The sequence below is a fragment of the Montipora capricornis genome, chromosome 1 (genome assembly GCF_036669925.1).
Source record: "Montipora capricornis isolate CH-2021 chromosome 1, ASM3666992v2, whole genome shotgun sequence".
In the NCBI taxonomy this organism is placed as follows: Eukaryota; Metazoa; Cnidaria; class Anthozoa; order Scleractinia; family Acroporidae; genus Montipora; species Montipora capricornis.
Window position 1 is genome coordinate 8135111 of NC_090883.1, and position 12427 is coordinate 8147537.

General features: G+C 39.6%; 1 protein-coding gene across 1 annotated transcript; it reads right to left on the bottom strand.

Annotated features, from left to right (window-relative positions):
• Nucleotides 1–1703: 1703 nt before the first annotated feature.
• LOC138056241 (cyclin-L1-like) lies at nucleotides 1704–2267 on the bottom strand. Its single transcript, XM_068902041.1, has one exon. The coding sequence runs from the start codon at nucleotides 2265–2267 to the stop codon at nucleotides 1704–1706; it is 564 nt and encodes a 187-aa protein (XP_068758142.1).
• Nucleotides 2268–12427: the final 10160 nt, after the last annotated feature.

Sequence of the window (12427 nt, forward strand, 5' to 3'; positions counted from 1 at the left end):
CGCAAAATTGTTCTCAATGTTGTTGTGTTTTTTATCGTAAAGTTGGATTCGATCCCCTTCGTAGAACTATGATTCTGTTTTTAACAAGTAGACATTACAATGCGATTTAAAGTGTGGAGCTCAGCGAGTCTTTGGTGTGCAGTTGGCATATATAAACTCCAATTTAAGCAATTTCGGAAATTCTCTTAATTTCAAAAAACAAACTCCGATTTTTGGAAAGATGAAATTAGATGCTCAGGAAAACCAACTTTGAATTTAAAAAACGAAGTCTGATATAGACAAAAAAAAAAAATATATATATATATATATACAAATGTAAGAAGGAAAGTATTACTAGTAATTACTAATTTGGTAGCCCCCCCTCCCACCCTGCTGTCTATATTTCCCGCAGGGGCTCCTGGCATTGTGGCTTCGCCAAGCGTTCGTAGCGACGTTGCTTTCTTGAGCCTTCGATGTCGGCTCTCCCTATCATATCTACTCTAATTCTTAAGTCTTTTGTATCGAAAAGTCTTAAGGCTTTTCTATCGAAAAGTTGATTAACCCTCTAGCAAAGACTCCTTAGTATCTATTAATGGAGAAGAGGGTAACGGGTATTTGACGATGTAGAGACAGTCAGGGGGGTGACGTTTTGGCAAATGATTTTTGAAGCATGATGATATTGACATCTTTTAAAATGAAGGTGTCTAACCATTGAAAATATTTATAGATAGTGTATAAAAAAGCAATGGGCAATGTCGAGACGTACGCAGAGACGAGACAGGAGACTGTGAAACATTTATTACAAATGGCATTGGTTTTCCGGTCCCCGTCATAAAACGACTATTATCTTGCGCTATCTTATGTACTAAATGTGTAAGACATTTAAGACATAAGATAACGCAGGGGGTATCATCTGTTGACCACACAGACTCATTGTTGCCGGAATGCAAAGAAGGTCAGGGGAATGAATTGTCATGGGGAATATATTGAAAAAAGAAATGAACTATCGATGTAGCAAGTCAGGTGTCTCTCGACCATCATTAGGTAGCCGGGAAATATACGTCCTCCGTTGGTACGAAGCGTATTACCTCTCCACCGGCGATGGGAATCGTATGACTTGGACAAAGTTTTTTTTTTTGATTTTTATATTTTTTTGGAGAAAAGAAACAAAATGGTGATGTTAGAATGGTTACGTGAATAAGCATTACGAAATAGTTTCTAGAAGCCTATCATTACAAGATGGGACATTTTGAATTTTGTGTTAAATACATTCGTGATGTGAGCATTGGTTGTACGTTTAAAAATTGAAAAAGGAAAAAAAGAAATAGAAGTATAGGAAACTTGGATTTTTCGGTTAGAATAATGCATAAAATTGTTCTTATTTAGGGACGAGAATTTTTCTTTGACACGTTGTATTGATAGGACTCTTGAAACAATTACTTGTGTATATGTAAGTTAGTAATCGGTGCCTTGAATACAAAACATTGTGCTCTTTGGTTTTGTGGCGTTTTCAAGCGTCTTCGCGGTTGTCTGCATTGATTTTTCATGTGGCCAGGTTTGCCACAATTGAAGCATCTGCGAGGCCGACGTGGTGTTGCATTATTGTCTCTTATTTCTGGAGTTCTTTGACGGTTACTGTCTCTGCCAGAAGATGCATGATGAGGGTGTGCGTTTGCAGTGTCAGACGCATGACGAGAGGTGGTATAGTGTCGTGGTGTATTTGATCAGGGAGGTACAGTTGGTGGTGTTTTGGATCTTGTTCGTGATCGTGAGTGACGTGGTGTAGAGTGTTCTGAGTGCTTGCGATGTTTTGAATGTGTGTGTGGTGTGTGATGTTTGCGTTTGTGCGAATCTCGTGGGACATGCATAGAACGTGATCTGCGGTGTTTCGATGAATGTGATGATGCTGACGAAGATGAATCAGTGGATGACGCTCGGGATGATCTATTCTTGTTGTGCAATGAATCTTTTGGAGGTGGTGGAATTGTGGCATTTTTTTGCTTTGAGTGTGATGTAACGTTCAATGGTGGCGTATCAGAGGATGTGTCATGTAATGTCCTAGGAGGTGTATTTTGGCGGTTATGTGAAGGAGAGACAGGTGTCATGTGCACGTCCTGGGTTTCAGATAATGGTATTGGGTCTCTCAGAGACATCATATCAGTCTTTTGACAGACATCTCGAATATTTGCTGCGGTGGTAACATTCTGATATACCTCGTCTCCACTTGCCAACACGGCATCTTCGTTGTAATCGTCTAGTTCGGTTGACAACGGTTTACTCAGAGACATCTGCAGGTTCAATTTGGCACTACAATTACTTATTGTGAAAACATGTCATATTGAATGAACATTGACCTATTCACATATACACGTCTTTAAATCATGAGATCGTTAATTAATCAAGTGAAAAACAAGCATTAGAATGTTTTATGTGTCAGGACGATGTGTGTACTCACTGTTTTTTTTGTGTTTTTTCTTGTGGCTTTTTTCAATACAAGGCAATTGAGAATAAATGTCTTCTCCTTGCTGTACATTGGACATTGTCTTGGGTTTCGGACTACACCTAGGTTTACTGACACTTTGTTTCATTTTTTTGGGGGGTGGTGGACTTGGTTCATCATCCGAACTGGAGTCCGATTCTGCTGCTAACATCCTTTTTGCCTTATGTGTTGATTTGGGTTTTGCTTTAACTGATGTATCTGGCCTACCCTTAGTAGGAGTAACAGGTTGTTGTTCGGCCTGTGCCCTTAAGAGACGGGATTTTTTCTTTAGGTCAGAATATGTGGGTGTGTTGGATTGAGGAGGACTCTGTGCCTGTACTGATTGGGTTTCTTCAGGACGTTCACCTAGCTCTTCTAAGAGCTGTCGAGAAGAGGTTTGTTTCTTCCTTCCTTTTGAAAAGAGACCCCCACCACTTGCAGAAACGGTTTTTTGCACCCACCAATTGTTTAAGGATGTTAACGTCGGGTTTTGTTTGAACTCGTGATTTAATGGTAGATCGCATTTTTGCGCATATTCATTAGGATTTCTTACCAACATCCGCATGTGGCGGTAATGGTTGCCAATCAAGTACATTATGTGACCCATCATTTCAATACCGTCAAAGACGTCGTCTTTTGACAGTTCTTCGCTCTCTTCATCGTCATCGTCTGTGATGACGTAAGTCAGGAGATCATGCAACATTGTTTCTGTTGTCTGGTTTCCTGACTTAGTATTGAAATTGCTGATTAAGTCATTGAACTTACGTAATTCTGGCATCACTACATCGGGGGGCAAGTTAATAAACAGATGTTCTAATTGTTGAAGATTGCTCGAAACCGTTTCAGCCATTTCGCTCAACGCAACTTGGGGTCGTTTAAGATATTCGCAGTTGCGTACGTTAATATTTTGTAGGCAGTGATCTTCTGAAGTATACTCTTCCTTAATTTCCCCGTAGGGCCTCAAGAAAAACCTTGGGAAGTGATTAAAAAAGCAACACCCTGTTCGCCGCCTCTAGAGCCATACTTACTTGGTGAAGCCATCTGAAAAAGGAAATTAACTTCGTGACTGTTCTACGGGACTGTATTGTCGTGGATGCGTTGGCGTCAAGAAATATAAATCTTTAAGATATTTGATTCGTGATATTGCTACATAAGCACTGCCTTCAGGAATGTTATCACAATCTAACCATAACACAATTTTCTTTAGGTTTTGTCCTTGAATTTTGCAAATAGTAGAGGCGTACGCAGGGACAATAGGATATTTGATAACCATAGTGTCTTCTACTTGAGTAGTGACCGGATAGATTGCAGCTATTCGTCCCGTAGACAATTTCAAAAAAACAGATGCTCCTTGTATTGTAATTACTGTGGCATGTCTTCCATTTACAATTCCTAGCTCTTTATCTCTGTTTGAGTTATAATTACTTTCATGTCCTTGTACAATGGCTGTGGGTTGTCGCTATTATCAAATTGGATATGACCGAAATAGGGTTTGTCTTGAAATAAATTGTTAGCTGCATTTCTTGAAACAGTTAGCATCATTGCATCTGGCATTTCAGTAAGGACTTTGAAAATGTCATTATCAGTAGGCTCATTGAAATAAAGAATGCGTTGACCGTGAATTGCCTTTAATACTCTACTAGAAGGTCTATAATGACGAATGTTGTCTAGCAGTTCTTGAAATTGTGGATCTTGACATCTGTGTTGTGTGAAAAACTGAACAACTGTGCTGTTCTTGTCTAGTTCTTTGTTGTGTAACACATTAGGTACTGTTCGTGATTTTCCACTTACAGTGTCAAAAGGTTGTTGTTGTGGATCTCCGCATAGAAGTAACACAGGCCTTACATGCAATTGTCTAAAGGTATCCGAGATATGTGCAAAGACATTTTCAGGGACCATAGAAAGCTCGTCAACAACAACTAAGTCATAATTAGCTATCTCCCAATTTACAGTAGGTCTTTCTTCTTTGTCAACAGGATATCTGAAACTGCTGTGAATTGTGTTAGCTGTAAATTGAGTATGGCTAATGGATGCAGCGTAGTTGCTAGCTAACATTCCAGTTGGCGTAACACAAAGCACACTGTAGTCTAATTCTAATACACGTTTTATTATATGTAAAAGAGCAAACGATTTTCCTGTTCCAGGTTTTCCTTTTATCAAAATGAATAGACGCCAATCCAAGTTCGTTATGGGAATTTGAGGAGCAATTGCTTGAGGATTGTCTGAACCGTCCTCATCGCAGTGCATGTCTGAAGTCTCACTGTCGGCATCAGACGTTTGTTCATCTCTCGTTAAAGGTTCATTAACGTCATCGTAAAATTGTTCTCTTTTTGCTAGAGCAGATTCAACTATGGCAGTAGTTCGTATCTGTTCCGGAGTTAATTGTTCAGTTTCAGAAGTTGATACTGGTTCAGTGATGTTTTCGACACCACGTAGGACTCTGCGTTTCCATAGGTGTACAAAGTCACGTTTACTTCTAGTGAAACTTATCAAAGTTTCTATGTAATCTCGTTTATAACCTGCTATAGAGAAATGTTCTCTGATAGCGTTTTCGTCTTGCCAGACTTCGGATCTGAAATCCATGGCAACAGCGAAATGTCGAATTTGTTCTGGAATGGTGTCATTGTTAGGATGCAGTAATTCCTCTACCTTTCTGTGTGGGTAATTCATAACAATGTCTTGAAAATAGTAAACGTCTTTGAAAGGGCTACTTGTTTTGACGCCTACTAGCGTGTTATTGCATTCTTTGTATCGTTTTCCTTTGTCGTCATGTAGCCGTAGCCATTGCAAGTAAGTCAAATGGTCTTCTGTGTTGGGTCTTTTGCAATATAATTCATGCGTTTTTGGGAAAGTACTACCAGGAAACGGAGCAGTAACTTTTTTCGTTCTACTTTGCGACCAAGCCAGTTTTTTCATTCCTAAACTCATCCACATTTCAGGTTCTAACGGTCTTAGCCCTCGAAGATGTTTGTAAGCACAGTGATATGGGCCAGTGCGAACAGAAAACAAAGCATCACTATCGAATGCATCATGCCATTTCGATACATAACTCGCACAGTATCTTAAAACCATGACGAAGATGAATCAGTGGATGACGCTCGGGATGATCTATTCTTGTTGTGCAATGAATCTTTTGGAGGTGGTGGAATTGTGGCATTTTTTTGCTTTGAGTGTGATGTAACGTTCAATGGTGGCGTATCAGAGGATGTGTCATGTAATGTCCTAGGAGGTGTATTTTGGCGGTTATGTGAAGGAGAGACAGGTGTCATGTGCACGTCCTGGGTTTCAGATAATGGTATTGGGTCTCTCAGAGACATCATATCAGTCTTTTGACAGACATCTCGAATATTTGCTGCGGTGGTAACATTCTGATATACCTCGTCTCCACTTGCCAACACGGCATCTTCGTTGTAATCGTCTAGTTCGGTTGACAACGGTTTACTCAGAGACATCTGCAGGTTCAATTTGGCACTACAATTACTTATTGTGAAAACATGTCATATTGAATGAACATTGACCTATTCACATATACACGTCTTTAAATCATGAGATCGTTAATTAATCAAGTGAAAAACAAGCATTAGAATGTTTTATGTGTCAGGACGATGTGTGTACTCACTGTTTTTTTTTGTGTTTTTTCTTGTGGCTTTTTTCAATACAAGGCAATTGAGAATAAATGTCTTCTTCTTGCTGTACATTGGACATTGTCTTGGGTTTCGGACTACACCTAGGTTTACTGACACTTTGTTTCATTTTTTTGGGGGGTGGTGGACTTGGTTCATCATCCGAACTGGAGTCCGATTCTGCTGCTAACATCCTTTTTGCCTTATGTGTTGATTTGGGTTTTGCTTTAACTGATGTATCTGGCCTACCCTTAGTAGGAGTAACAGGTTGTTGTTCGGCCTGTGCCCTTAAGAGACGGGATTTTTTCTTTAGGTCAGAATATGTGGGTGTGTTGGATTGAGGAGGACTCTGTGCCTGTACTGATTGGGTTTCTTCAGGACGTTCACCTAGCTCTTCTAAGAGCTGTCGAGAAGAGGTTTGTTTCTTCCTTCCTTTTGAAAAGAGACCCCCACCACTTGCAGAAACGGTTTTTTGCACCCACCAATTGTTTAAGGATGTTAACGTCGGGTTTTGTTTGAACTCGTGATTTAATGGTAGATCGCATTTTTGCGCATATTCATTAGGATTTCTTACCAACATCCGCATGTGGCGGTAATGGTTGCCAATCAAGTACATTATGTGACCCATCATTTCAATACCGTCAAAGACGTCGTCTTTTGACAGTTCTTCGCTCTCTTCATCGTCATCGTCTGTGATGACGTAAGTCAGGAGATCATGCAACATTGTTTCTGTTGTCTGGTTTCCTGACTTAGTATTGAAATTGCTGATTAAGTCATTGAACTTTCGTAATTCTGGCATCACTACATCGGGGGGCAAGTTAATAAACAGATGTTCTAATTGTTGAAGATTGCTCGAAACCGTTTCAGCCATTTCGCTCAACGCAACTTGGGGTCGTTTAAGATATTCGCAGTTGCGTACGTTAATATTTTGTAGGCAGTGATCTTCTGAAGTATACTCTTCCTTAATTTCCCCGTAGGGCCTCAAGAAAAACCTTGGGAAGTGATTAAAAAAAGCAACACCCTGTTCGCCGCCTCTAGAGCCATACTTACTTGGTGAAGCCATCTGAAAAAGGAAATTAACTTCGTGACTGTTCTACGGGACTGTATTGTCGTGGATGCGTTGGCGTCAAGAAATATAAATCTTTAAGATATTTGATTCGTGATATTGCTACATAAGCACTGCCTTCAGGAATGTTATCACAATCTAACCATAACACAATTTTCTTTAGGTTTTGTCCTTGAATTTTGCAAATAGTAGAGGCGTACGCAGGGACAATAGGATATTTGATAACCATAGTGTCTTCTACTTGAGTAGTGACCGGATAGATTGCAGCTATTCGTCCCGTAGACAATTTCAAAAAAACAGATGCTCCTTGTATTGTAATTACTGTGGCATGTCTTCCATTTACAATTCCTAGCTCTTTATCTCTGTTTTGAGTTATAATTACTTTCATGTCCTTGTACAATGGCTGTGGGTTGTCGCTATTATCAAATTGGATATGACCGAAATAGGGTTTGTCTTGAAATAAATTGTTAGCTGCATTTCTTGAAACAGTTAGCATCATTGCATCTGGCATTTCAGTAAGGACTTTGAAAATGTCATTATCAGTAGGCTCATTGAAATAAAGAATGCGTTGACCGTGAATTGCCTTTAATACTCTACTAGAAGGTCTATAATGACGAATGTTGTCTAGCAGTTCTTGAAATTGTGGATCTTGACATCTGTGTTGTGTGAAAAACTGAACAACTGTGCTGTTCTTGTCTAGTTCTTTGTTGTGTAACACATTAGGTACTGTTCGTGATTTTCCACTTACAGTGTCAAAAGGTTGTTGTTGTGGATCTCCGCATAGAAGTAACACAGGCCTTACATGCAATTGTCTAAAGGTATCCGAGATATGTGCAAAGACATTTTCAGGGACCATAGAAAGCTCGTCAACAACAACTAAGTCATAATTAGCTATCTCCCAATTTACAGTAGGTCTTTCTTCTTTGTCAACAGGATATCTGAAACTGCTGTGAATTGTGTTAGCTGTAAATTGAGTATGGCTAATGGATGCAGCGTAGTTGCTAGCTAACATTCCAGTTGGCGTAACACAAAGCACACTGTAGTCTAATTCTAATACACGTTTTATTATATGTAAAAGAGCAAACGATTTTCCTGTTCCAGGTTTTCCTTTTATCAAAATGAATAGACGCCAATCCAAGTTCGTTATGGGAATTTGAGGAGCAATTGCTTGAGGATTGTCTGAACCGTCCTCATCGCAGTGCATGTCTGAAGTCTCACTGTCGGCATCAGACGTTTGTTCATGTCTCGTTAAAGGTTCATTAACGTCATCGTAAAATTGTTCTCTTTTTGCTAGAGCAGATTCAACTATGGCAGTAGTTCGTATCTGTTCCGGAGTTAATTGTTCAGTTTCAGAAGTTGATACTGGTTCAGTGATGTTTTCGACACCACGTAGGACTCTGCGTTTCCATAGGTGTACAAAGTCATGTTTACTTCTAGTGAAACTTATCAAAGTTTCTATGTAATCTCGTTTATAACCTGCTATAGAGAAATGTTCTCTGATAGCGTTTTCGTCTTGCCAGACTTCGGATCTGAAATCCATGGCAACAGCGAAATGTCGAATTTGTTCTGGAATGGTGTCATTGTTAGGATGCAGTAATTCCTCTACCTTTCTGTGTGGGTAATTCATAACAATGTCTTGAAAATAGTAAACGTCTTTGAAAGGGCTACTTGTTTTGACGCCTACTAGCGTGTTATTGCATTCTTTGTATCGTTTTCCTTTGTCGTCATGTAGCCGTAGCCATTGCAAGTAAGTCAAATGGTCTTCTGTGTTGGGTCTTTTGCAATATAATTCATGCGTTTTTGGGAAAGTACTACCAGGAAACGGAGCAGTAACTTTTTTCGTTCTACTTTGCGACCAAGCCAGTTTTTTCATTCCTAAACTCATCCACATTTCAGGTTCTAACGGTCTTAGCCCTCGAAGATGTTTGTAAGCACAGTGATATGGGCCAGTGCGAACAGAAAACAAAGCATCACTATCGAATGCATCATGCCATTTCGATACATAACTCGCACAGTATCTTAAAACCATGCCTTTCCCGTCAGTAGTTTGCACGTCCATGTGACATTTTAATGCAGGTAGAACTGAAGCGATGTAGGCACGCAAATTTTGTCTGAATGCTTCTGTCGGGTGGAACAAGTTTAAAATTTGTCTGTTGTTTTGATCGGTAATTTGCGACGGTTCAGTGTTTAATTTGATGGCGCCTTTTTCTGCTTTCTGTAACTCAATGACACGTTGAGCTAACGCAGGGTGTTGCCAAGGAATGTCTGCGCGAATAACTTGGTAATTTGTTTTGGCGATATCTTCTAACCAGACAAGCATGTGTAAATGTACAGTTCCTCGTTGTTGAAACTCAAATCTATAGAAATAAGTCTGAACATTCTTCTGGCCTTTTTGATTGTCATATGTAAAAACATGTTTGGACCATCTGTTTGAATTTGAGCCACATAAATATCCTCGTACCAGTTGTTCCAATATGTGTACTATGTGAGTCGTCTCAAAGGTGGGCAGACACGTTGGTCCATAGCCTGTTAGATCTCTTAAATTGTCTAACCATTGTGGAAAAGGAAAACTCCATTCGAATGGAGAAATGGTAATAAACAAACTGGGGAAACCAAATTGCCTTACAGCATCTAGTAACAGTCTGTGTTGCCACCTCCAATATTCTGGGGAAAACGTTTTGTCTTGTAAAGCTTTGTTTGGAGTGCATTTGTGTTTCTTTGCCGTGGCAACGGCGTCAGTTACTGTTGTCCAAATCCATAGGTTATAGTGAAAATGTAATAACTCGTGGCTCATACCGTAATCTGGGATTTCACTTTGACATTTTGTAATGTAGGCAATTTTTGAGCTTAAGCGACTTTGACGTCCGTCTAATACTGTTTCACACCAGGCAGTAAAAGGATAAAGATGTGGCCACAACGCGCATTCTACTCCATTTTGTTTATCATAATCGTACAAATTAAAGCGAAGGCCTTCAGTTATAGCTTCCTCTCGTCTGTCGACATATGATTTGTAACTACTATCTGTCGAATTCATGAGATAGTTGTAGGCTTTTCTGCATTTACGTCTACTGTCTCGAGGTAATCGCGCTATCTTCGTGTCTACCAAATCAGTAGACCAGTCTAATCGAAACATCCCTCCCTTTTTCCTGTATCCACTAGGATGTTTTTCATATTCGCCGTCATGGATATCTAAAGGCCTTAAAGCTACGATTTCCGAAACAGAAAGGTCTCGCAATTCTTTAGGTATGTCTTTTTTGTTCGGAATTACGTATCTCTCATTAGAACACGAGCAAGTGGCTTTTGATTTTATAGCAGGCTGGTTTGCAAAACGAGAAAACAATCTTTCCCAAACCAATTGTTTGCATTTCTTGCAATAAGTCCAACTGCCGTGTTTCATCCAAAATTCTAACCTGTTTGCATCTTTCTTATAGAACAGGTTACTTGAATTTGCTAGAGGCTGCATGTTGCCAAATTTGCGAGTAAATGCAGTAGTCTTTTCTCTTTCTCTAGTGTCTTTGGTAGCTAGCCATTGTCTATACTCGACAATTCTTTGTTGTCTGTTTTCGTCTGCACCGACTAATTTCCAATTTCTTTTTGACCAAAACAGTACAGATTTTGCCGCAGTCCAAATAGAAGGCATTTTTCATGAAGTCAATGTGAAAATTTTCTAGAAAAACATTTACAAAACATTTACTTTCCTTCTTACATTTGTATTTTGCTCTGCAAAATTCTTGCATTGAGCACTCCAAAGATAAGCGAAGCAACTTCATCTTAGTCTATTCGTTTATATATATATATATACATATACATATACGTATACGTATACGTATACGTATACGTATATATATATATATATATATATGTCCTTCAAGCACTTTCATAGCTTCGGTAATTTCCACTAGAAATGAAGGACAGATGCCGGTCATTCGAAAAAACAGTACAGGAGAATAACGACAAAAATTGAAACCCCCAAAAAAAATTGGTAAGAAAAGACACCCCGACACAACTAATCGATAATTATCAGTTCCTGAAAACCAGTAACAATTTCGTATTCACAGACATTCAAACTTCAATCTTTTTTGGTTAAAATGCAGGGGGTAACTAATCAGATTTCCTCTTCCTTGTCCTCGTTCTCGTCCTCGTCCTCGTCTCTTGAAGGTCTTGTGCGTTTGAGTACTGTCTCTAACATTCCATCAATGTCTTCTGTGGTTGGCTCTTTGCAGTCTTCAACAACATCTGAAGGGACCCCCTGAAAAGGTGTTGGGGCGGCAAGACACTTGCGCTTGTTCTGGAGAGCTTTCTTCAGGGACTCTTGCGCTAGTTTGAGCTCACCCAGTGCTGTTTTTGCAGCAATTTCTTCTTCAGCGATTTTTTTCTTTCTTTCGGAAGTGGTGTTGCTAAGTCTTCAAAGTCTTTCGTTGACTCACAACAGATCTCGGTGGCTAGACAGGGTTCTCTGCACATTTGCCTCTACTGTTTCTGCCTTTTGCCTTTTTATCTGAGATGAGTCTTTGACTTTTTCTCTTAACTCTTGTTCTCTTGTGTTGTTTGCCTCAACCACCAAAACCACTGTTTTCTTTAGAGTCCAGGCCGTGTCAATGACTCCATGAATAGCAGTAGCTTTCCATTTCTTTAAAGCTGTGCCCTGGCACAACTCCTCTGCTTTCTCATTCCAACATCTGCAATTTCTTTACAGGAGAAGAGCTTAACTTTTTTCTCCGCTGCCTTTTGATACATGGTTAGCTCCTTAGAGGGACCTTTCACCCATTTCGCAAATGGGGACTGCTTTCTCTTTTTGGCTAAAGTTAAAACGAAAAAAAATTAGGTCATAAAATTGCCATGTTCCTTGACTGCACGGTTTGCCACTGAAGGGAATATGTATGATTAATTCGCACCAGCTCTGGTTATTGATCGCATTATTATCAACTTTAAAAGCCGCTGCAATTACGCTGTGAATTCTATATCTTTCCTTTCTATATTGAGTGAAGGATTAATAAAAATTGAAACGCGGTAAACAAACCTCTCAAGGAGTCAAAACCAGATCCTGATGGCGATGATACTGATGATACACTTCCCGGTTGCGAAACACCACCATCCAAGCTATTTTGACCTGTTGAAGGGTAGCACGAATTACCACTAATTGAAAGAAATACTGGCCACTTTAAATTTAATCGAAGTCAAGACAACGCTTTTCTGTGTTATAGTTATTTGGTAAACAGGGCTGAAATAATTTCCCCGCTGGCGCCGGTCAAATTGTCCGGTCAAACCTATTTTTGCTCC

Excerpts from the sequence above, each read along its gene's own strand:
- LOC138056241 (XM_068902041.1), bottom strand. The coding sequence starts at position 2,267 with ATGTCTCTGAGTAAACCGTTGTCAACCGAACTAGACGATTACAACGAA.